This window comes from Opisthocomus hoazin, chromosome 23 (assembly GCF_030867145.1).
Source record: "Opisthocomus hoazin isolate bOpiHoa1 chromosome 23, bOpiHoa1.hap1, whole genome shotgun sequence".
Classification (NCBI taxonomy): Eukaryota; Metazoa; Chordata; class Aves; order Opisthocomiformes; family Opisthocomidae; genus Opisthocomus; species Opisthocomus hoazin.
Genome location: NC_134436.1, coordinates 11,929,932 through 11,954,920, shown reverse-complemented (window position 1 = coordinate 11,954,920; position 24,989 = coordinate 11,929,932). Strand labels below are relative to the sequence as shown.

At 41.4% G+C, this 24,989-nt stretch overlaps 1 protein-coding gene across 4 annotated transcripts; it reads right to left on the bottom strand.

The window, feature by feature from the left end:
* Positions 1-349: 349 nt before the first annotated feature.
* FBXO38 (F-box protein 38) lies at positions 350-24,943 on the bottom strand. Of its 4 annotated transcripts, none has more exons than XM_075441984.1 (22): positions 24,855-24,943; positions 22,336-22,521; positions 21,315-21,448; positions 20,012-20,175; positions 19,502-19,667; positions 19,023-19,160; positions 18,580-18,717; positions 18,071-18,164; positions 17,514-17,644; positions 17,022-17,192; positions 16,646-16,788; positions 15,548-15,770; positions 14,746-14,865; positions 13,597-13,776; positions 11,284-12,003; positions 8,129-8,229; positions 6,339-6,441; positions 5,139-5,305; positions 3,829-3,974; positions 2,904-3,007; positions 2,528-2,641; positions 350-1,229 (listed from the first exon to the last, which is right to left on the bottom strand). In XM_075441984.1, exons 2-22 carry the CDS (start codon positions 22,461-22,463, stop codon positions 1,051-1,053), a joined length of 3,564 nt encoding a protein of 1,187 aa, XP_075298099.1. In that variant the 5' UTR covers positions 22,464-22,521; positions 24,855-24,943; the 3' UTR covers positions 350-1,050. The 4 variants fall into 4 exon arrangements, with proteins under 4 accessions (XP_075298099.1, XP_075298098.1, XP_075298100.1 ...); XM_075441983.1 differs by having other exon boundaries at positions 22,336-22,477; positions 24,855-24,928; XM_075441985.1 differs by lacking the exon at positions 24,855-24,943 and having other exon boundaries at positions 352-1,229; positions 20,012-20,099; positions 21,315-21,432; positions 22,336-22,449.
* Between the last annotated feature and the right edge of the window lie 46 nt (positions 24,944-24,989).

Here is a 24,989-nt window from a genome sequence, read left to right as displayed (position 1 = left end):
GCTGTGTACTGACCTGCAGCCAATGCTGGACGTGTACACAAAACATCTGCGGGTACCCTGGGCAGCCAGAGGCATCTTCTACATACAACAAAACCAAGGATTCGGGGGCAGAGAGCAGCACTATTTACTGACCGTATGGAAAATCTGCATTCATGAGTGAGCGCCAATCAGCCTGAAAGCTCACTGGTTGAGTCAGACGGATCCTGCACCGGCACAGCTACAGCTAAGCCATTACACACCACTCTTCCTGCTTGTCTTCAGGGAAAATTCAGCTTTCAGCCAGTTGGTATGAGCAGATTTGTGTTAAAGAGTGCAACCAACAATTGTCAACTTATTTTTCACATTACAGAATCCAGCACGCTATTAAAATGAAATCTAATGGTACAAAATGCTTTAGAACATATCTTGCTTCCAAGGTGCTAAATGTGTTTTATTTTCTTTCCCAAAGAATGTCTTCAGTGAACTCTCAAAACTACCACAGAACTCTAGACAGAGGTCGCCAGCTTTGCTACTTTTTTTCTGCTTTTGCCCTTCTTTGCAACAGCTGTAGAATATTTCTCTCTTTGAAAAATGCACACAAGACACAAACATTGTGCTCAACAGGTTTACTCAGACCGGACTCTTAAATGCTCAAGAAAAAGGCACAGATTAAAAGAGACTCTGATGACTCTTTTGAACACAGCAAATGGGATTTTGTTTATAGGAAAAAAAATTCTGCTATGAACTGTGTGGGCTCAAAAATTCAAATATTATTCCCTGTTCCTAATTATTTGCCTTCATTAAAATGGAATTTAAATTAAACTGTATAAACATATGAAATAAAGTCTCAGTTAGGAAGTTTTTCTTGTTTCCTCTATGTACAAATCTTAGTATACAATTTTTACTTTTCATTATACATTTACTACATACTCTTTTCCAAACTGTGTGAGAGCAACGCAAAGTGTGTGTTTCAAGAAAATGCTTTGCATTCAGAAAGAATCCACCTGCGTTCTTGGCCAGCAGTGGCCATCGGAATTTAGGACGAGATGACAGGTCAGGGAGGGTATCCACTCAAATGTAATCGTCCTCCACCGGCTCGCCGTTGACGTCACAGTAGTGGATGAAGATAGCCACCACCCGCTGGAATACGCCTTTCTTCATCTGGCGCAGTTCAGAGATCTCTTCCCCTATCGTTTCCATACAGATGTCTGCAGACAACTGTCCTTTCCTTCGGGGTGCATAAATAGTAGCTGTGGAAGGCACGGAAGAATAAAAACTACAATCTCTCCTATAAAGAAATTAACAAGTGAATCCGTTTTGCATTAAATGAGATAATCTTGGAAGACAAAGCAAACGGAAAAGTCTTCCACTGAGCAACCACATTTAAGGAATAACATTCAAGCAGAAATGGTATTCTGCCTTCCCCAGATTAAAACCTTTAGACAGCTCCAATACTTGTTTAACGCATGCAAAGTCCATATGTCTGTGAGCGAAGGGAATCCCAGTGCATAACAAAGCCTTCCTCCAGAGACTTACCTGACATGCTTTCAGGTTATCCATTTCAGTGATCCCTTAAATGTTTTATAAACGAGAGCAGTTAAGGATAAAGCAGCAGTCTATATTTCTTATGGCTTTAACTTCATGTTTAATCCAACTACTCTTTCAAAATCAAATACGTACCACCTTTTTATAATTCAGACTATACACTGAACTACAAGCATTAAGTCTATGAATCAGTTTCAAATAAAATAAAACTAAAAAAAAATCATCAGAGAAAGGTATAGCCAACAATGATTTCTTCCTCATCTTCTTGAGCTTCATCTCCTTGAACTAGAGCTAGATAAGAATACCCAAAATTATGTCAATTAAAAATACCTCTAATGAAGGAGATTCCAAGATCTTCCTAATTAGGTAGTGGAAGAATGTATTTTTCCCTGCTGACAAGCAAGGTTCTTAATTGAGGAACTGTCCACTATAGTATTTTATAAGACAAGCTCCTAAATAGACAGAGACATATATACCCTAAATTCTAACCCACATCATCTCTGTTCCAGAGTTTTCAGCTCCGGTTCTTTCCTCTTTTCTCCCAAGTTTCTGTGAGCCTCACTTTTCTCTGCCAGACTCTCTTCAGCCTACCTTAACAACCTTTTATAAAGCAAAGCCAGAGGCAGTAGTCCAGCAGAGCTTTCAGCAGTAATGCCAGTAAACTCCACAAAACATGAATTGCTGGGACTACGCATCACAACATTCGTTTTATGTGTTTTAAATGCACTCAGTCTTCTGGATACAACAAGCTTCTCACATTTTTAGGCTAAGCACCAGATTCACTCCCTGATTTTGCCACTATTAGAGGTCTCTGGCTGGTCAATACACTGTTGTAGTACTATGGCCCTCTCCTGTGCTGGACCCCCACCTCATTGAGTAGCTATCTGTAGCCTACCAAAAATAGTACAAGAATTAGAAAACTGAAAAATAAAGGAATGCATTGGCAGCTTGGGACCAAGCAACAAGTTAAAGTTCTTTGAACACTTCAAAAAAGATTACTCACTTCTCTCATCATCCTCAAAGTCGTATCTAGCATAGCTGTTGGGCTCTGCTGTTCTCAGTGATCTCAGCCATGGGAAGTCAGTAATCATGGAGTAAGGAGCACCATCCACAATGCCTAGAAGACAGACAGGACGAGGGTACAAAGAGGACAATGTCCCTCCTGCAGCATCAGCGCTTCTCATCGCTGACACCACACAGATCAGTCACTGTAATGCAGGAAAAGCACCTCCTCACTTCAATACCCCCACTCCGTGCCAAAGGTCCTCCACTTCCCTCGCAAAAGTTTTTGTTCACGTCTCTTGTAACTTGATGCAAAGTTACTTACATGAGCAAGAGAGCGATCACTCATCAGCTTTCAGCTCTCTATAAACACTCACCTTCTAGAGTGTAAATATCTCGTCCCCAAGGGTACTTAGTGTATTTCTTCAGGTCCTCATCAGTTCGTGTCGCTTCAGGGAAGAACTCATATTTAATAAGCTCTCTAGAGAGGAGGAAGAGATTACAGCCAGTAGTGACAGGAAACGTGAGGGCAGCAAGGAGGAAAACCAAATGGGAAATCCTGTTACGCAACCTTTCCTTTAATGAGCCTGAATCCACAGAAACACCCCTCTGAGACCCCCACACCAACTCAGTGTGCAGCCCCTTCACTTCTGAGACTAACCACAGAGAATACGCACAGTTTACATGAGAAACCAGTTAAGCTACCTTTTAAGCATAGCTTTCTATCTGTAAGGAACAATCCAACAATAGACACAACTAAACAAAACTTCAAAAGTAAATTTGTTCTTGGAGTCATTTTAGTGAAAAATCAGGACAACAGAAACACCGGTTTAGAACAGTTGTCTGCGAGCCACTGTATACAATTCCCTGCTGCTGGGAATTTTTGCTCCTCAGTAAGGACCCGACAGTGATTGCACATAATCTTCCCCAGAAACTAACATTATTTCTTGTAGTAAATCAGCCTTTCCCTTTTATTAAAAAAGAAACTTGTTTTCAGGTTTTGTTATATTTCTCAAGCCATCCTGATGACTTCAGTTGCATTACTGCTGGATAGGACAGAACTGGAGAATTTTACAGAATTTTTCATATGGTTAGGTTTATTTGATCTACATTTTCTATTAGATACATCTTGACATTGAAATTCTACATTGCACTATCTAGAATTCAACCTCTGCTAGTCAACAAACCACTTTTTTAATTTGGCTAACGGAATACAGCAAGTCTGCAGCTTGACTGAAGCTGTAGCTGCCGAATCAGGACTGAATACTTTTTCTGTAAAGTTACTGAGGGGCAAGTACTCACTGGTTGATATTTGCTATTGTGTCCATCCAGCTCCGAACGCGCACCTTATTGCGGACATTAGGTGGGTTACTGAATTCGTGAATTATGCAAATGTGGTACGGATAAGGGCCGCTAAATATCTTTTGCTCGAGAGTCAATGTGTCAACCTGTGAAAGGCAGCAAACAAAGACTTGTAACCAAGAGAAACTAAGAGATGCGATTTCAGAGGCAAGAGCAGACATCTACCAAGTCCCCCATGTCCAGTGAAAAGAAATTTTAACAGTATACATAACCAAATACATGATTAACTGAAGTAAAACTTTCCTAGCGCTGCTTTGCCAATGAGTCTTCTCAAGTAGTGGAATTTGATGGGAAGTGTGTATTTTCTGATGTGTTTCACAACTCCAATATGTAAGTAAACTTTCATAAAATTACATAATGGTCTAAACTACATTCACTTCCTCAGAATTTGTCTCTGGTTTACGGGGAGGGGTTGTTTTTTGGTTGGTGGGTTTTTTTTTTTTCCTAATAGTCTTACCACTGTCTTCCAAGAGCTAAAGCAAGGGATCTGGTTTCAACAAAAAGCTGGCTTTTATATCAAATGAGCCTTCCCTCGCTGGTCAGGCAAACTAAGCCAGAAAAAGCATTACTTTACACGAGAGATGCAGCATCTCAGTATAATACAGAATGCTCTGGTTAAGAGTGATAAAAGTCAAAAAACATTCCAGATCCTAAATTAAGCCCTCTTATTTACCTATCAAATGACTTCAGCAACTCAGTAAATGTCAGTGCTTACATCTCCTACACGTAATCTGGGGGAGGAAAGGGTGGCTTCCCAGCACCACAGCTGTCTTGCAACACTGTTTAGCATCAAAAGAGGACGCAGCTTTCAGCACAGTAGTATTCAAAACACTAACTGCTGTTACTAAATCTAATAGGATGTTTAAAGATTTCAGATACCTATGCTGATGTTATCCTTCTGCTTATACAGAACTACAAGCTGACTTACTAGCACCTAGGTTCTTACAATTACTTTTACCTACTCAGTCTGGAATAAATTCAATACATCATAATTTTTTACAGTAACTGCCAACGCAGTGAATACTGGAGATGGTAGCATTAAGTCTTAAAATTCCCTATCACCCAAGTTCCAGATTCTGCAATAAAAGCCTTGACGGGATGAAGGTTTAATAAAAAAGTTTCTCTGAGCTGTGTTATTATATCATTTACATTTCTGGCACTAACTGAAGAACACACAAAGCCAAGAGTGGTGAAAGAATACAGGCAGAACTCCAGATCTGTTCACGATTAAATGAAAGTTGGTTGCGTACCTGCTGCATTGGACGAAGATAAATGATCCGATTTCTTTCCGGGGGCATCCTAAGAATCTGATCCAGAACCTGATCCATGTTTAACTTCTTGCACTGGGCATAGTCAAAACGATTGACAACTGGTGCATTTTCTACTTTTAAGTGTTTCAATACACGGCACCTTGTAGCTATAAACAAGCAAACAAAATTATTAGAAGAAATATAATACTGAAAATACCTTGGGAGCCTCCTGTCAGAGATTTTCAAAGCCGATTGTTTCCGAAGAAGGTAAACAAATAATGTAACAGACTATTATTAAAGTTGTTTGGATAGCTGATCAAAGCAATAGACTAGCTGTTCATTTCTTCCATGTTATGGTCAAACTTCTACATTGTGAATGTGTAAGAAGAGTCTTTTTAAAAGGTTATGTCAAATTTTACCTAACAATAACCTTTTCCTCCCTTTGTTTCCTTTCACAAAGCTCCCAGAATGGTTTGAAATTGAAAACCACTGACTTCAAAATCAGATCAAATACAGAGTGTTGTAAATCCACACAATCTAAAAATAAAGCTATTTCCTTTCTAGTAACCCTGCTCATGTAATCAAAATTTAGTTAAAAATTAATGTACATACTGAGAAGTATTCTGGAATAAATAAAGAAATAATTGCTTCATTCTCTGCTAAGTAGAGATACCTAATTTCAGAAGAAAACGTGTTATTTGGTGTAGGTGTTGCAGAAAACAATAAATGACCCACTGCTTCCATATAGGACTAGTCACACACCCTGGCATGTGAATCTAATGCAGCTTAAGTGTCATAATTTAAAACAGATCTTTATCATGTCAAGGAGAAAAGTATCATCATGTCAGTTAAATAATCTATGAAAGCATGAAGAAATGAGAGAAAAAACGAGGTAGTCAAACTCATTTCATCAACTCCCAATTACTGTATTATCACTCTTCAATAAACATCTCATCTTCCTAACTGTCATATAATTTCATCTGTTGGTTTTCAGATATTAATCTTTATTAAACCTGTTATGGCTTATAAGGGAAGAGGCATTCAAATAGAGAAGCAGTAATATTTGCGTATCCTAAGCATCAGTCTGACTTGCAGCAAAGCAGCTGATGAATACAAAATAAGCAGTGAACTGACTTTAATTCCCTCAGAAATTTCTCATAATGCCAGATGGAGGAGGTACATATGACATTAACTACATACCATGTATGAACATCATTTTGGGGCAGTCTTTCAGTACCAAATCTGTTATACCGCAATTGGTCAAGGTGATTCCAACAAGGTTTTTGGATTTCAAAGTCAGTACCTGGTGAAAATTTAAAAAAAAAAAAAAAAAATCTATGACAGGATAAAAACAAAGAAAAAAATAAAACAAACTGAATTTTAAAAGATACTGCCAGATACAGAAGGATCTTAACTGGATACTAATCAATATAATACAGCTTTTGTTAGTACAGGTATTTGAGATAACGAAGGCTACCGATGGCGGTGAGATAAAAAGACTTCCTGCTGATCAGCAACATCACAAAACGCAAAAGAACAACCTCGTAAGATTAAAGGAGGGGTCATATCAGAAAGCACCATTTCTATCACAGAGAACTTAAGTATCATCTCTCCCGAACTTCAAACCCTCTACCATTCAATTTCTACTTTTCAACCACAATGACAAAAATAGCCATTCTGGACAGCAGTTCTTGTTTAAACACAGAAGGCAGGTATGGCAAAGAATCACGGTTTGAACTCCCCATACCAATGGATTTTACCAGCACTATCTCAGAGGAAAACCTCACACAGAGGGCTGAAGGTTATATGCATAATATTTAATTCTCTATGTCCACTGTCAGTGTTAGAAAAATAAAGTACGCATCAAGCTCAAGAAAACATATAAGCAGAATCATTTCCAATAGCGTGAGCACAGGGAAAATGTAATAACAAAGAATCTTTTGCGGTTTTAATCTTAATTTTTCAAACTTTTATCACCAAAAATTCTAGCAAGATTTAGCAGCCCAAGGCTGAAGCTGACCAATTACACAAAGACAACCAAACAGAGTTCTATTAAAACAAAGTAAACACATGTAAAGAGACAAAAGAAGCATTCGGCAGTCGGATCTTTCAGTTCCAGCAATTTAAGCTGTTCCTTGTAACCACAGACAGTTAAAAAAATTTTAACAAAATCACAATACTGTTCTTCCAAAATGGCATATTTTAAGAAGAAAAATCATGCACCCAAAAATATCTTTAATGCTAATCACAAAAGCTGTAGTGCATCCTAGTAACCAACCAGAAAAATATTACGGGACACATTCACCACAACTATCTTAAGTTAGTGAGGCCAAGTTCTTCACCAGACAGAGAGGGGAAAATAAACACAGGCGGGTTCCTCTACAGCAGAGCTCAGAAGAGAAGCTTAAGTCAGCTGTTCAGAGTCACCCTCTGAAGCAATCTCACGCTCGGCTAGAACAAGAGCCTTGAGTAAACAGCCTCAACACACCAAGTCAGACCTTGCGCTTTCTCCTCCCACGACTGATCTTCACTGCAGAAGAATTAACTCTTGTTATTAATACACTAAGAGAACCTCCAGCCTGCAAACTAACAGCCGCGTGGCTGTGACCAGAGGTAATTACACCTCCCATGTTTCTTTTAACAGCAGTAGCCTATGCTGTTGTTTCAAAGATAAATGCCAGAGAATAAATTTTTTCCCTGTCCATCAAGAAGGACACTGTGGAAAGGCAGGACTTCACGTAGCACTACAGCCATAAGTACCCGACAAACTTCAAGTTTAGCTTTAGCTTACACTTTGTTCTTCTCAGGCTAGTCCACGTATCAATGCACCTAACACAGAAATTTCCTGTATATGGTTAAGACCAAAGAGAGCAGCAACATCAGTTATAACTCAGCTGGCTCTACACAGAAGATAAGCTTGTGTAATTCCATCACTGTTCCTGAGCATCCCCAGCTGATACACCTGCAGCAGGTGTGGAAAAAGACCTTACTTGAACATGATCATCTTCAATAACCGGGTCACTTGTGCTTGTGGACTTGTCAGCTGTCCTTTTCCGCTTTGTGGTTTGCCGTGGCTTTGGCTTGGCCACCTCTGGAAACAGAAAACCGGAAGAATCTTTCTGCTGTTTACATTTCAGTAGAACAACAGAGGCATTCCCTAGCTGAAAATGTGTCCAATAAGACCACACATTTCTTATGTATGCAGATCAAAATACCAGTCTGGCTTGAAAACAACTATCTCTCTTCCTTGCACAAAAACCACTTTCAGGTTTGCTGCTCGGAATCATTCATACTAGATAACCTGGGGCAGGGGGGGTGGGCTGTTCATAGATGAAGCCACGGGAAGGCTGCACCTACAAGTTCAACATCACAGAAAGACGCGGAGCCAAGACAAGAACAGAAGATGAACTGTTAGGTTACGTTTGGTTCCCTGCAGCAAACAGAACATTCTTGGCAAATACAAGAACCAAAATGGCTTTAATGTTTTCAATGGTAGAAATAATCTCAAACTACTTGAAAGTCTGCTCTTTATAACTGCTACTCAGTTTTTCCTAATATTGCAAAGGATTCCCGGTATAAAACAATCTGATGTTCCCAAACTGCTTCTTACTCCATTTCATGCCCCAGCAACATCAAATTCGTGTTTGATTTAAAAGATGAGGCTTTGAGAAAAGAAATGATGATAGATGGCCACCCTTACTTCCTAGAGTAAAAAGAAAAAATGTTCTAGAATTGATTTTCTGTAATTAACAGATCAAAATGAGAAATTATTTTACTAAAATTAAGCTTCCTTTGACTTTTTTGTTAAAACATATGGCATCTTCACAAAGATTCACAATCAAGATAGAAGTGCAAAATATTAGAGACTATATGTGAACTACTCCATGCTATACTACCACTAACATTAAAAAATACCTCTTTTCCTACTTAACATCATCAAATTCCACCGATACAAGTGAACTATTAATTAACATGTGACACTCAGTGGGCCTATGAGCTCCAGAATTCAGGCTGCTGCTTTAGGGGATCCACAGGTTGGAAGATGCAGCATTACAAGTGCTCAACTTGTAGCACCCGTGAATCATCATCCCAGGGAATTTTTTTTGACAGTTCCTAGAGTATCTACAGACAGTGAAACACTTCCTAGCTACATTATATGAAAAACTTTCCAATTTGCGTTGAATTGTTCAAGATGCAGCCCAAAGCCAAGAAATCTTTACAGAAGGTTTAAACATAACACGCGTTTTGAAATGTGAAAAGCTTGCTTCACTACAAATGCAAACTAAAACAAGTTTAAAAAATCCCACATTTATTACAAGTGTGGCTTACATTTTTACTAAAATAAAAATCAAAATTACACACGAGTCATCCTTTCTCCAACTAGTCTGTGGTGATAATGTTTTTAAAATTTCATTGTGTTTAATATTTGACTTGTTCCATTGTTCAATATGAGTAAATAATTTATGAGAAAAAAAATACTTCTACTAAGAAATACAGGTTTGTTACAGAAGCCGAAAACCACAATGTCATTTATGCTAGAATAATAGAAAGCAGTCATACTCAAGGCACATTTTTAGACTATTTATGGAAAAACATTTCCAACTCTGTAACAAAGCATTTTCAGGTTATACTCTCACGAGTTGTATAGCCTATCCTAGTGAAGAAAAGCACTGAAAGAGCCAGGCAGAAGCCTCACGGTCCTGTGTGTTAAACACAGGCCTAAAAGATAAAAATGACACATCATCTCATATTCTACCTCCAGCACCAGCTAGTATCTGATGCTTCAAAGAGGAAAATACGTGCATGAATACATACACGTAACTGTATGGAGCTGGGAAAACAGTTCTGACTTGCGTAGGTTAAATATAGGAAATACTGGCACATTTTTCTCCACGAGCAGGACAGATCTTTTTCCTGACTACCAACTGAAACATGAAAACAGATACTTTCAGAAAGATCCCCCTAATTTAGTACTTAGATCTGACTGACTTCACTTCAGGTTTTCATAATGGATGAGGATAGAGAGGAAATATTTTCTTTTGACTTTTGTAGGCTATTACTAGTCATAATGGAACAAGGTAGAAAACAGACATTTTAAATTTAATAGCAAGATCATTTCTTCAATCTGAGAGACATCTAGCTACAGAACAATATCATAGGTGATTTAGGTTTTGTTAACACTTGGGAACATTAAGATAAACTGCAAAGATGCTAAGACATACTGTGTTTGAATCATTCCATGTTAACAGAGCTACGAATTTGCTATCAATCTTTTCAACCTCCAACGCATAGGGTTCTGTAACTAGCGTGTTTCATTTTTCAGTTTCATTTTACTCGCCAGATATTCTCAGCAAAGAATCCTGGATACATGAGGTAATTATAAAGTGTGCTGTGCCAGACTAAGATGGTTATTTTGGAAAGCAAGTATATGTGGAAGAAACAGCAAGTTCCCCTCTCACATCTGTTCTTTTCTCCCAACATTTCTGGCTTCATTCCAGCCCTTCAGTATTTTGTTTTGTTTCGTTTGTTTTACATGATGTGAAGCATGAACCTACTTAATAAAAAGACAATTTTCAACAAGTTTGATCACCACGCCTTACACACTTGGAAGCAGAAGCCACTATGCAGGTGCACAAGCTTGGCTCAATTATAATTACGGCTTGCTTTATTGGTTGATAAAGTATCACTTACTAACTTTTGCCTTCTCGCTAAGATCTGAGCGTACCTGCTGTCTTCTTCCTTTTAAAGGGAGAATTTTAATGGGGGAGACAGTCTTATGTTTCAATGAATAACAGCCTTCACAGGAAGAGAGAAGCTGCCAAAAGAAGTTGCATTTGGTTTTCAAATGAGTAAATCAAACACTGTTTAGTATGTACGGATAACACACACAGAAACATTGCACGGAGAAAAAAGTCACTGGCACTCTTTTAGAGAGAGCTGCTATTTTACCTAGTTATGGCAGTGAAGTCAGCCATTTCTGTACCATCAAAATTCTGACCCTTTGACAAGCCACTTAGTTTTCAGTTATCAGCCAATAAACTTCACGTTTAACTTCAGTATAATCTGTAGGTGTTGCAGTTGCTCAATACTGTCTCAAGCCAGCACAGCAGTTTCTCAGAATTTAATACAGGCATATAGGTCATACCTGACTCCGACACCAGAGGCACGTGGGACAGCTTGCTTCTAGCTCTTGTTAGCGGTCGGCGAGGATACTCTTCTCTGTACTCCATCTCACAGCTCCGTCGCTGCGAGCCCGTGCTCTCCTCCCCTCTGGCAGGCCCACAGGCACTCCCACTAGTCCTCTCACCACTTGTCTCTCCTGGAGGCCCACAGCTTGGCAGAGTCCTAAGTGCAAAACCTGACCCAGCACTGTTTGGTCCGTTCCTGCAGGCTCCGCTCGTGGATGGACATTCCCCATCACAACACCCACTAGTCCTCTGCTGCGCGTCCTGCGGCTTGTAGCAGGAACATCTGGAACAAACAGAGCTGCTCTCAGTCTCTCTCTCGCTGGAGCCTTCGCTTTTACGAGGCGAGCAGACACAGTGCCTGGACTCGTCTCTGGTTGCTGGACTGGTCCCAGCAGAGTGGCTATTAGCTGTCTGTGCACTGTCAGGGTTAGGAGAAACAGCACTGCAGGAGCTGGATGTTCCCGTCGATCCTGCAGAGTTACTGCAACCTGGGTAAGAATCTTTGCTTTTGTTCCTTTCAGGCATGTCACTTGCTGCCTTCATGTCCGCTTTAATCTGCTCACTTGTCACTTGACAACCTTTCTCACAGCTGCTTTCCTCGGCATGGAACTGCTTTGTCTGGCCCACCTGGCTGGCACTACACCTCTTCCGCAGCGGCGTCTTGCCTTTACCGCTCACTGCAAGAGTTCAGCGAGAGAGAGCAATGAGACAACCTAACACACAGTTTAAATAAACGCCGAGTGCTACTCCGTTAGAGGCTACTTAAACCACAAGGCAGCCTAGAGCACAATGACAAATCTTGTCAGGATCATGCTGCTATTGACATCCTACAGGAATTAATAATACTTCTAGCAGTTACTGAATCTCCACAACATCTCGCAGCTATTTTATAGTGATGTGCAGGGTGTGTCGGTAAATAAGATACATATTTGTCAGCGAGGCTAATCTTTCCACAAAGTAGCTAACTGGTTAAAAAGGCCAAAGCACAAAAATACAAAAACCACACTGACAATAGGCTTCTGTTTTCTTAAATAGGAGGAAGAAGTCTGAGGAATTACAGTAACATATATAGGACTAAAATTTTTCCTTTCAATGGCAATCCTTAGGCCCCCCTCCTGGGTATGGAAAGGGGTGCCAATAGGTAACACCAGTCTCAGTTTACAGATGCATACAAAACCCACAGAGAACGGTGTACAAATCACAACTGGAACTTAATGGCTACCGTCTTAAGCCTCTCAGCTAATTACACTAAATCAAGCCTGATAAAAACATTATTTGCACCACAAAAGTTTATGCAAATTGTATCCAAACACAGCTTATTTCAACCCTCAAACTAGAGCTGACAGATAAGCACAGCACTTTACAGACTGCCAACGACCAGTCTTCTTGAAATGTACTAAAATGACAGGGGGGCTGAAGTGTAGGGAATATGCTAGTTACAACAGGAAGACACCTGATCCGTTACAGCTTTGGTATGTCCGAGGCTTTGCAGAAATTAAACCAGTACTAGACCAGTACATTCAGTCCTCACAACGCAGAATTTTTATGTTAACTGCTTAGCTAAATATTCATTAAGGCTTAATACTGTATGTACTTCATCTGTCAGCTACTTATAGATTACAATTTGGCTTCGACTTCCTCCTTTCTTGGATACGTATGAAACTACTTCAGGTAGAATACAAACTACAGGAAAGTGCATGTCGTCCCTGTTGCCGGGAAGGCTGTATGACATGGGACATCAGACCCAGGACTTGGAGCCGCAGATGTGCGGCTGTCGCTGTAAAATCAAAAGACAGGGAATGTCCTTTTCTATGTCTCTCTATCATTGTCACACTACCATGAAGTTCTAGGCCTCTGACTCTGAATGAATCATAATATACATACTGCTACTAATAATAAATATACACACATGCTGTAAGTGTTGTTCAGAAGTGAAGATGACAGTACCGAACATCATCCTGAGAATTCTAACTAACCTCCAAAGCTCGCATCAAAGTAAAGCTGATCGTACTACGTCCCCTTCAGGACACTTCGAAAGGGAAGCCGTACAGCACTATTTCTGTGTTTCCGTACAGTGACTACGTGATTCGAGCTCAGAGGGACGTGTCTTTACACCTCCATTCTAGATTTATAACAGGAAGAAAAGAGTAGGGGGCAAACAAGCATGCATGTCTGTTACAAAGGTAGAAATAAAACTGAGTAAGATGGAAAGACTGAAGCTTAAGAATAAATTTTGCTTAACAGTGCCCAGGAACCCATCTGTTCCACACCTGCAGGCTCTCTGGTTTCCACTGGATCTCTGCTTTTCTCTTCTCCATCTGAGTAATTCTGTGCAATGCTGTTAGAGACGCAAGCTCTTGAAGGCCCCATGTTTTCTTCCTCATCCTCACTGTCTGAATCATGGACAGTAATAGGTGCTGCTTTTACAACTGGCTGAATGCCACTTGGTCCTGCAAACAGTAGAACGCCATGCCAACAGTTCATGTAACAATAAGTCAAACATGGATTAAAGGGCTGAAGAACTTTTAGGACTGCTTGAAAAAATGACAAGAAATTAATTTCGTTCAATTTAGCCACCCATTCTGTGGCTCCCTCATTAAAATCCAAATACAAGAACAGCTTAAAAGTTCTTTGACAACAGTATGAGTAACTGCGCAACTGCGTATTATAAGCAGTCCCTGAAACCTCCACCACAAAATCAGAACCGCTGGTCAGAACATCTGCAATTACCCTTCTAAATAAATCCCACCAGTAGAAGTAGGAAGGAGAAGCATGAATTATCAAGCTTCAGTATAGATGTGCTTTGTTGGTTACCTCTCTTGGCCAATACCAGAAGGCATTAGCCAATTACAGTGACATATCTGCCTGTGAATAACACAAGAAATGGACATGAAGTTAAATAACCTTTTCAGGAGTTAATCTTGAGAAAGTGAACAGATCCAGCATGCATGTACGTTGCTTCATGTTGTTGGCATATTTAGTAGAAAATCAAGACTGCCTTATGTCACTAATGATGTCACTAATACAAATTAAATTAACACTGGAACAAGTTGTTCTGGCTTGAAAAAAAGGCAGAAAAGAATCCACATGGTGCAGTGAAAAACAGGCCATTAACACCAATATCGGAACATGACAAGCACATTCAGGCCTTCTGAGTCTTTTGTTATACTCAGCACAAACAAAAGGCTTTAAGATCAAGATATTTTACTCCATATGCAAAAGAAAACTGAGGACTGTAAAACAGACTTTAAAATAGTGTAAGTTTCTTGACAGCAGTAAGCTGTGCTAGCTTCATTATTCCAAAAACACCAGACAGCCCAGGTGAAGAAAACCACACAAAAACTAGATTTATACTGAAAAATTTAACCCTTCAAGAAGGGGATACCAAAAAGTAATTTCTTTCCAAAAAGCAAAGCTACCTGCTTGCTCTTCATCGACCTCCATAGGAATGACAGCCTGGCTGTGAGCCCGGACATCACTCCGGCCCTGCCCAGCAGCCACTCCTTCGTCCTGTGCCACCTCCTCCATCTCATTCAGTGCTGGAAAGATTAAGATAAGGTCAAGAAGAGGAAACAGAAGGAACAGAGCCCATCAGCGTAGAAGGAATTCAACCTACACCCACAGAGAGTCAGAGAATCATGAAGCAGCAGCTGCCTTGATGCCTTCACTGAGTCTCAAGGTTGCACAAAGTCTCTCACATTTTTTCTACTTCTCTTTAGCCAAGGCCCCAGCCTAACTTTTGGGCTTACTTCTCCCAAATCTACCACTCCTCCTCAAAAGTCTTGTTCTACTTCAGTGAGCAGTATAACCAGGATTTACATATTCGTTCCCTCCAGTGGCTTCTGCCTTTGCTAGGGAAGTTTAAAAATACACCCTCTGACACTGTGAGGTACTCCCAGCTCTGACCAGAGGAGCCTAGAAAGCAGTTCACGCTTCCACAGGCGAGTATCACACTGAAACTGTACATTGCCAACATCTGTACTGATGTAAGCCCTCAACTGTAATGTGCCTTAGCAGCCACGAGATACAATACAAAGATAGCTTTTATCACACAGGTATCAGAGATGTGCAGACAGCCCTCAGAAAAGGTTAAAGTCACATATCAGGAACTGAAAGAGCAACAAGCTTTCTGTGTGTATTCGTATCTTCTCCAGGACCCTACCTAAGCAGCAATGCAAACAAAATCCCTCCCTACAAAGGTTCACAAAGATCAGAGATTACCCTCAGCTGCAATCTGCTGCTCTTCGGCTTGCCCATCTTGCCGCAGCTCATTCTCCTCGTTCTGGTCATTCGGGTTCTGGTGATTGTTGTGGTGGATGTTTGGATTATTGTTATTCTGGTGGTTGTTGTTGTTGTCATTGTCATTGTTAGAGTTCTGATTGCTGACTAGGGCAGACGAGACACCAATTCCTGTGCCTGCACTTAGGCCCACACGGGCACAACCCTGAAAACAAATAGTAACCATTAGGATTTGAAAACACAGGCACGTTATCTCGACAACATATCCCAATGCCAGCAGAGGAAGCATTCTGTCCACAGCATCCAGGATAACAAAACAATATGCACGTGAAGAACAGGGAAACTGTCCCTCATACTTCCTTACGCTACGCACTGCAGATGTCCATCTTAAGTTTGGAAACCCAGAATCCTTACACTCCGTTAAACTCCTCATCAAAGGGAATGCCACAAAGCATATAGCCTTACTTTATTAAACTGTATTTCTTTCGCTATGAAATCTTATTACATCAATACAAACAGCAGATTACGTACTCCTCCCAGAACACAGTAGCCTCAAGGCAGAATTAATCATCAAAGAAAGCAGGTTTTTATGTAGGCAGTTTTCATTACGTTACAACAGCTGCTAAACAGATTTATGTCACAGTGTGGGAGAGGGGACAACACAAACAAAATTCCTAAGCTTTGAAAGCACTCCAGCAGGGGAACAGCCCCCCCATTTCACCAACCACCAATCATAAAAACCCCTTAACACTGTAAACAGATCCCTAAGTATGAAAAAGATCACATAAAAAGCAGCAGCAAAATGAAGGAGCAGCAGAGACCTCAACAGAAACACAGAATCAACGTGGGTCTTCTTTCCCGGTCACATATTCAGACAAGAATACATACCTTGCCACTGTTCCCATCTGCAGAAGCAGCATCATTCTCCCTAACATATCATGACAACAGCAACTGCAAACCAAAGTAATTTATTTACCAGCTATTTAATTAATTATAACTTTTAAAAGAATGCATAGCAGCTGGCGCTCAACGTATTTCGAGTGAGCTGGTGACAACAAAACTATTCCCTGAAAAACTAACCTTGGGAGGTTCACGGAACATCTGGTCCAGAGAAATAAATTCTAAGCTTGGCAACAACTCAATGAACTGACTAAAAGAATCTAGCTTTATCGCATGGCATCGCACCAGGGTGAGGTCAACCAGTCGGGTCCACCTTGAATGATCTGCGGAAGAGAAGAGATGCATTTCCTCAAGGATTCCTATCTCACTTGTTTTTCATTATACCCTTTTGTATCTCCATCCCGACTGTCACCAGCACCATTATCGTTCCAAACTAAGCATCATCTACCTGTACTTACTACGACATAGAACATGCAGTACTATGAGCAGAAAAAATTCTGTTTTAATATCACAGCTATTCATATAACATCTCTAAAATTTCAAAGGTGTGCAATACCTGTGATCCAATTATTTGGGTTATGTAGATGTGGGCAGTTGTAAATGACGAGATACTTGATGCAAGAAAAAACTTCATTTACAGCTTTCATACCAATATCTGTAATAATTCCTGGATTTTCAACCACATCAGCCAAGCCATACTTCACCAAGTCTCCATTTGTCATTTTACCTAAGAAAAAGATAGTAGCAAACACAGCAGTAAATTTCAGTAACTTGCCTTTTACCGCATGATTTTCTTACTCCCTATTTCAGTCCAATTCAGCAAAATACATCAGATCATGACTTCAGTTCAGTAAAGCTGAGACTTTCCCAATTTCAGTAAGAGTTTCAGGAAGCGAAGGAAAACTTATTTGGCTGTATAAGATCAGCAGCCTCAATAAGGGTACATGAATATTCTTTTTCAGTCACTCTCAGAAAATGACTGAAAACACATCCACTTATTTAATCCTTACATTTTTCAAATAATTTATGTATATAAAAAATGTCATACACTGTAGTAGAAACTCATCGACATATCCTAGATGAAGAGTTTCAAACTGTGGAAATTCCAGTTCAGCCATCTTCAGAGCAGAAAAAACACCGTCTTTGGTCAAGGAAGGCTGGATCCGCACTTCATGCAACCTGAATACAATTAAGGATTATTCCTATTAAAAGGCACACCAAAACACAACTGCCATAGAAACCACACAAGAAGATGCCCTCTGGTAATAAAATGAAAATATTCTTCCAACAATGGCAGGAATAAGAGGGTATCTGTTGTATCTTTATGGCAGTATTTGGCAGTTACGTAACAACACAGTTGTGAGACTAAGAGCACCACACTTTTCAGATACAGGCCTAAGAAAGCGGCTTACAACACAAAGTGATTCAGAAGCAGACATAACTCCAGTTTCTTTAACCACAGAATACTCCTGTTACGTAAAGTTTAATTGTTTATTCCTTAAATTTTTGAAGGTCGTTCTGCTTCTTGACATTCTTGGACTTCATTACTAAGATACATATTTTGAAAAAGGCGAAGGGGGAAAAGAAAGATGTAAAGGCCCATACCTTCGTGCAGCGGTTATGATGAGGTAGCCAAGATCCACTTCAAGTGCATTCTTGCAAGCTCCCAGAACTATAGTGTGCAAATTCCTAAAACCACCTGACAAATAAAATAAAAAACCCAACATCATTCTTTCGCTTTAGTCACAGATCACAATCTTATACATTTCCACCAGTGTTGTCTTGACAAGTGAATTAACACAACACATCTTTTGTAGCAAATCAATAAAACGTGTATTCACACCCAACTCCCCTCCAATCCTGCTAGTTCTACTCACCAACAAATGCAACTGGAAGGTTAGCTTATCAGCCTAGAGTTAATTGTAGTCAAAAGATCAAAACAATATGCAATGCAGAGCCATATTTAGGACCATAACCATTGTTCCAAACATGATACTTTTACAATAATCAAGAAAGGATATGCTACAGACAAAAAAGTTAAGCTTCACATGCCTCCAGTATTTGCTAATATTTCTATTTATTTGTTTAAGTATGAGGGATAAGAAGTTTCATACCTGATCTCCAGCTATCTTCTACCACGTGCTGGATGAGTCCTCCAAGAAATGGAACTCGAACCAGTTCTAAATGCTCCAGATTTCGAGCAGACGCCAGGCCCGTCACCAGAGGAACATACTTCAAAGAATTCGTGGGTCCTACATAGAACAAACCAACACAGACAAACAAGGTTGCTCACTTACCAACAGTGAACATACCACCTCAAAGAATTTTAAAGTGTCCACATAGACCAATCTAGATCGGGAAGTCAACAGAACTACATAGCACCAAATAACGTACAGAGGAGGGACACATTTCTGCCTAATACTATGAATAAAACAATGACTGTTTTCAGAATACTGTATTCTAAGATTTCCATTTACAGCTGGTGCCTATGCAGCTTTAACAGTATTTTACTTCCTACATGTTAAAACATCCCCTCCCTATAATGAATCCCTCTTACCGGCACAGTTCCTCATGACAAAAGTGCGTAAGCTGATACAAAGGAAATCTTTAAAAGGCTGTGGTTTGGTGAGTCTCACCCACTTCAAATAAAGGTGCCTCAGCATTGGGATACAAGGAATCTCAGGGACATTCACCCCTAATAATACACAAATGAAACAAACATTTTAAACAAGCTTTAAACTATAAACTCTAGGATAAATTTATTCGGATTAACATTCTGGCTTTAGAAATGAACTCTTTGCTATGCGGCATGTGAGAAAAGCTGTAAACATTCTAAACACAAGTTCTTCACCTCAGTTTGTCAACACAGGTTTTTGGAGTTTGCCCTTTGGACCTGTTCTCACACAAATAGCGACTACTATTTCACAAATGCCACATGCCAAATTCCCTCTCTTAAAGAATGACAATCTTCCAGAGTTTCAAAGCATTTAAATTCACCTGTGTTGAAGCCAACTACTTCACCACCAACACACTTACCTACTAAGTGCAAAGTCTGAATCTTAGCTCCTATAGGAATTTTCAGCTTGTTCTCAGGAGGAATTGGAAAAGCACCATTACGATTACGAAACTTCCCTAAAATGTGAACTTGTGGCATGTACGTCCAAATAGCTTCCACCAGCTCTAAATGAGAGGTCTCAACGCCCTGGAGAAAAGGAAGCAAAGCAAATGCTTTAACACTGTGCATGTGTTACTTCACTTTTCATTTGTAGCGACACTTGTCTTTTTAAAAGCAGAGGGATCAGGGTTTTAATTCATTTCTGGACTTAAAAGCACCTATGATTCCCACTGGTGCAACTAAAAATACTACTCGTTTGCAAATATGGTCACAAATAACTGGTACTCTGTACAGCCAGATCCGGATTCAAAGCCCAGGTCTGAACACACGAAGCCCTGTAAGCAATGAGTCCCTGCCACATCTCTTCTGCTCTGTTAACATGCATCACCTCAGCTGCTGAAGGAGCTTCTCTCTCCAGTCTAACCACTCACCAGCAGATTTGGACAGGCCTGCAAAGCCTCTAAAACTCCAGGAATGCTGAAAGCTTCATGGCCACGGACTCTGCGTCTTTCAAGATACCTGGGATGAAGACCATAAAGTTGTTCAATGTCTGGCATCTTCCTCAGCAGCGTTAGGAAACTGGAATCAGTGAAACCTAAGATGACAACAACAGACTTGGTATTCCTGCGACAGCAGACTCCTAGCTGTAAAGGGAAAGCCAAATACACTGTTCTCTCTGCATAGCAGTATAAATTCTACAGTGTCGAAAGATGTACTCCATGAAGCAATAGCTCATCTTCTACCTCCAGATTCTAGAAATCATGACCTACATACACTTCTGTCTTGAATTTTGCAGGCTTGCTATAGGTTTCCTTCAGTGGAGTCACGTGGCTACAGGGTTAACTACGCTTTCTCCCTTCTCAGATGAAGCACCTCTGCAGGCTGTCAGGCTTTGTGTCTTTGTCTTTCCCGGAATTCCATTTATCAGCTACGTGGCTCAAAACCGCCCAGCTGGATCAGTTATGTGCAGTTCACCACTATCCACCACAGCTCACAATTCTCAAAGACGACAGACAGTTTCTTAAAGCACAGGGTTATTTTATTCCAACATAAGGCAACACGTAAAATAGATTTTAAACTACTAAGTTACCTGTATTTGCATCTATCTTAGGTTAGGTCTAACCACCTAACTAATAACAGCCCTAATAAATCTGTAACTTTGCAGATCCTCCAACTTTCAGAATTCACTCATTTTAGCTCTCTCCCCCAACAAATCCCAGCAGTGCAATTTAAATCCAACAGAAATCCTAACACTCACAGGGTTGACCTAGGTTGCCAAATTTATCTATTGATTTGAAGATGGCTTGAGGGGTGACATAAAAATTTACTTATTCTTACATTGTTAAGTGTTGGCAGATGAGTTGCTCTCATTCCATTGTATTTTTTCCTGCCTGCATGCAAACAGCCTCTTCTTGGATTAACCTTTGGATTAACTCCCTTACAATAATCAGACAAACACAGATTGTATTTACAGATTGCTACAGAGAATCCCCGTTTCTGCTACAGTAATACCCAATATACATACGCACACACGTACATACGCACAGACAAATTTTCCAAACCACCTACTCAAGAAAGCCACCCAAATCTCACAAAAGTCAAAAGGAATGGAACACCTACCTCCTTTTACTGCTATTGAATATTTGCCCTGCATATGTCATTATAAGCACTAGGATAGTACAGTTTTGCTCAATACCTCTTTAACACCGTATCATGAGCGAGTGCGTTACTCACCAGTGGGCATGTATTCCCACCAACGGCCTGCACACAGATCCACAACCTTTACTACTCGCAGGTAAAGTGTGACTGCTTCCTTCAGCTTCCTGGACAGGCATTCCATGCACATGATATCCTGCAAGGGAAGGTACCTTTGGGAGAGGAAAAAACACCCCTCTGATTTATCAAAGGTGGATCCTTTTCAGCTTTTTCCAAACTAAAGAACATCCCGAGCAGGAGTATACAAATTCCTATATTTCTAACACCTAATAACATTAATTCAAGCAGAATTTTCAAACCGTGCTCTGACAAAAGTGTGAAATTTTGCTAAGCAGAATGACTCACCAATTTTTGACACTGAATATAGGATATTTAAGATACAAATGTAATACTAAAATGGAAAGATGCTTTAGTTCTCTAATAAATACTGCTGACCAAACCATTTGCCACACTAGTTTCTACATGTTCTAATTAAAGGTACTTTTATTTTCTAGTACATACTAGAATGCTCAATTTGCAAACATTTTGGAGAGCTACTGTTGTTAAAGAACTTGTCAGCAACACATTATGTTCTGAATATAATAGGCATGAGTGAACATCCTGGAGAAGGACTCTGCGGTAGGAAAGATCACATACTCGTCCCAGTTCCCTTCTGTATGCTGTGAAGCAGATACAACAGTTTCAAAACATGCGCCCCAACCTCGTAATACCCGCGATGCACTTCTGCACCGAAATCAGTATTTAAACACTTGTTACCACACGGGTGAACAATTAAATAACATTTATTTCTTCTTCCTTCTACCATTCATGACATTCACATAAATTAATTTTCATACTACCCAAATGAATTCTAGAACTGAAAAAAAAAAATAAATTTCTGACCCCCTTTTATCCAGGTTTTACCCACCAGTTCACCCACGGCACATCTACTCTTTCTGAAGACCATGTGACACAAGCATCACAGCAGGTAAGATTTGGGGGTAAAAACAGAAAACACTACCTTAGTAAACAAGAAATTGACTTCTGACAAGCTACTCACCTGAAGATGTGGCAAAGCACTTCATGAGAGAGCTGGTTCATGTAATCTTTTGGCTCATCAGCTTTGGTAGACTCAGAGCCTTCCCTGTTCACTGAGCACGGTTTCACATTTTTCCGCCGGGGACCCATATTTGCAACGATTTCTGATGAAAGGAAATATTCACAATGTCATGCAAATTCAGTGAAACTGAAAGAGAAAAGGGACAGAGTAGAGGAGGACACATCAGCTAAGCTTTGTTTACCAAAAAAATCCAGCAAAATCTGCCAGTAAAGACAAGCTCCAGTACAGCGGAATTAACTAAGAAATAGAAAAACTCTTCCACAAGTTACAGTTTGCCTAGGATGTGAAGTCTCAGACAGAACACGAGGATTATTAGAGAAACTAAAAAGCCCCTCTGAGCTAAGGGAAAGTGACAAAGAGGAAAATAACCACAAGTCTAACCAGAGATCAATTCTTTTGCACTAGTTAAATGTCTCAGAGATACCATCCACATAACAGTTGATCAAGACAAATCACAAGAAAAGCTGTGTGGAGACCACAGAGGTCACCAAGCAAACACCAACGTCACATGTTGGAGGGAAACAGAAAGCCCAAAGTCTCTGTCTGGCAGAAATATAAATACTTTTCCTTTTGGAAAAAAAGGGCTCCTACTGAACATTCCCCAGAAACGTCCCTTTAAAGGTCCTCAGAGCAGCTCTTCTTCTTAAGGGTCAGAACACCACATAAAATATTCAGGTTGCTTAGTTAAAGACCAAAGTCCCAGAAAAACGAAAAGACCTTGCCTCGGCAGCAACGTGCAGGATATCCTCTCCTTTTTCCCTTTACCAAATTAACGTGTTCATGTCTACACTGTTCCTGCAGCACACACACTGGCACAGAGGGACTGAAATAACAATAATACACTTTTCATTTAAAAACATAAGTAACAAGTAACTAAAATAAATCTGAACTTAATGTTAACGTTAGAATAACCGAGTTAACTCCTCACGCAGATGAGCGGCACAAGCAGTGTCTCCAGTACTGCGATTTAGCTGAGGAATGCTTTCTGCTAAGTCGGGTAAAGCATCATTGACTCAGTGAACCTGTTTAACAGGTTGAATACCAGAATGCAGTGGATGTGGAGAAACAACTTTAAAAAAAGACAGGTTTTGGAAAACTTATCAGAGATGAGCCTGTTACGGCATTCACTGTGAGGTAAATATACCACAGTGTTTGCTTCACCTTATGTGGATGGGGCAACTGAGAAGAAAAATGAAGTTTCTCATGGAAATGAAAAAGAAAAACTTTACCTTCTCCAACACAAATGACTTATATGCTGGTACAAAATTTGAAAACTCGATAGCTTCACTGTGATCCAATTACTGAAAGACATGCGCTCTCACACATTTCTGTGTGCCTTTTAAACTAACAACTGTACGCGTCGTAATTAGTTTTACTTAAAACGGTGATATTAAACTGAGTCAGCACCTTCGGCCAGCGCCTGGCAGGAACCGTACGTGTGTCCTCCCCGCGGGACGGGCCGGGGCTGCTCCAGCCGCAGCTCAGGCACCGCGCCGGCGGCCTGTACGCTCACACCACCCTTCCTGGCGCACAGCGGCAGGGCTGCACGGTGACGCTGCCCAACTTCACGAAGCACAAAACAGACTTCAAACTGAGACTGGATTCCGAGGAAAGCAAGGGCGACAGGGATTCCCAGTGAGCCTCACCTCACCACTCAATTAAAACGGAGGGCAGGACACAACCTAACAAATTCTAGATGGATGCAGACACGTGAGGAGTACACAGGGCAGCGCTAACAGGACTGAGGGAGAGGGAAAAGGTCTGACAGGATCCTGCCAGATCCACAGGCCTCGAGCACGGCCTGCCCGGGCCTTGGGGCTGTGGTGCGGGCTGGATCCCGCCACTGAGCGCAGGGGATAAGACTGACCGAGCCTCTCCCGAGGCAGCAGCTCCCGCAGAACGCTCGTTCCTCCCGGCACTGCGCTCAGCTAACGCGTGCAGCTTTAACACCTCATTCTGCGTCAGGAAGCTGGCCCCGTTAAAAAAAAAAAAAAAAAGGCAACAATAACCAGAACCCCTTCAGACACTTAATAAAGCTGACAAAACCGAGCTCTGCCCCCCCCCAGTCAGCTAACCCAGCAGAGCCTCCGCCCGACACGGCGGATCGGCGGTCATCCTCCCGGTCAGCCCGCACGGCCCCGGGGCACCGCGCCCGGAGAACACCCGGGGGCGGCCCGGCGAGCGCCGACCGGCGGGGAGGAGGAGGGAAAGGAAACAAGGAGGAGGCTTATCTTCGCTCGGCCGGGCGCCTCGGGAGCCGCTCTGCCCGCGGCCCGCTCCCCGCAGCCGGCCCCCTCCCCCGTGGCCCCGCCAAGGAGAGCGCTTCTCCTGGGGGCACGGCCCGCCCCGAGGCCGCGGCGCCGGCCGGCCCAGGGGGACGGCGCACGGCGCCGGCCGGCCCAGGAGGGCGGCAGCCGCCGGCTCACCGGGCCCCGCCAGCTCGGCCCCCCGCTCCTCACCTGCCCCTCGGAGCCGCCCGGTTCCTGTGGCCGCGGCGGGAGGGGTAACCCCGGCCCCGCTTCCTGCGCGTCCCCTTCCGCCAGCGCCGCCGCGCTTCCGGCCCCGCCGCAGGGAAGCCCCGCCCCGCCGCCATC

Bases quoted from the DNA above. Each gene is read 5' to 3' on its own strand.
- FBXO38 (XM_075441984.1), bottom strand. From the start codon at position 22,463: ATGGGTCCCCGGCGGAAAAATGTGAAACCGTGCTCAGTGAACAGGGAA. The intron at 20,176-21,314 runs GTGAGTAACGCA...TTGTCATCTTAG, and splicing joins GTGGGAATACATGCCCACTG to GTTTCACTGATTCCAGTTTC. The intron at 5,306-6,338 runs GTATGTAGTTAA...GCTTGTTTATAG, and splicing joins CAAAATGATGTTCATACATG to CTACAAGGTGCCGTGTATTG.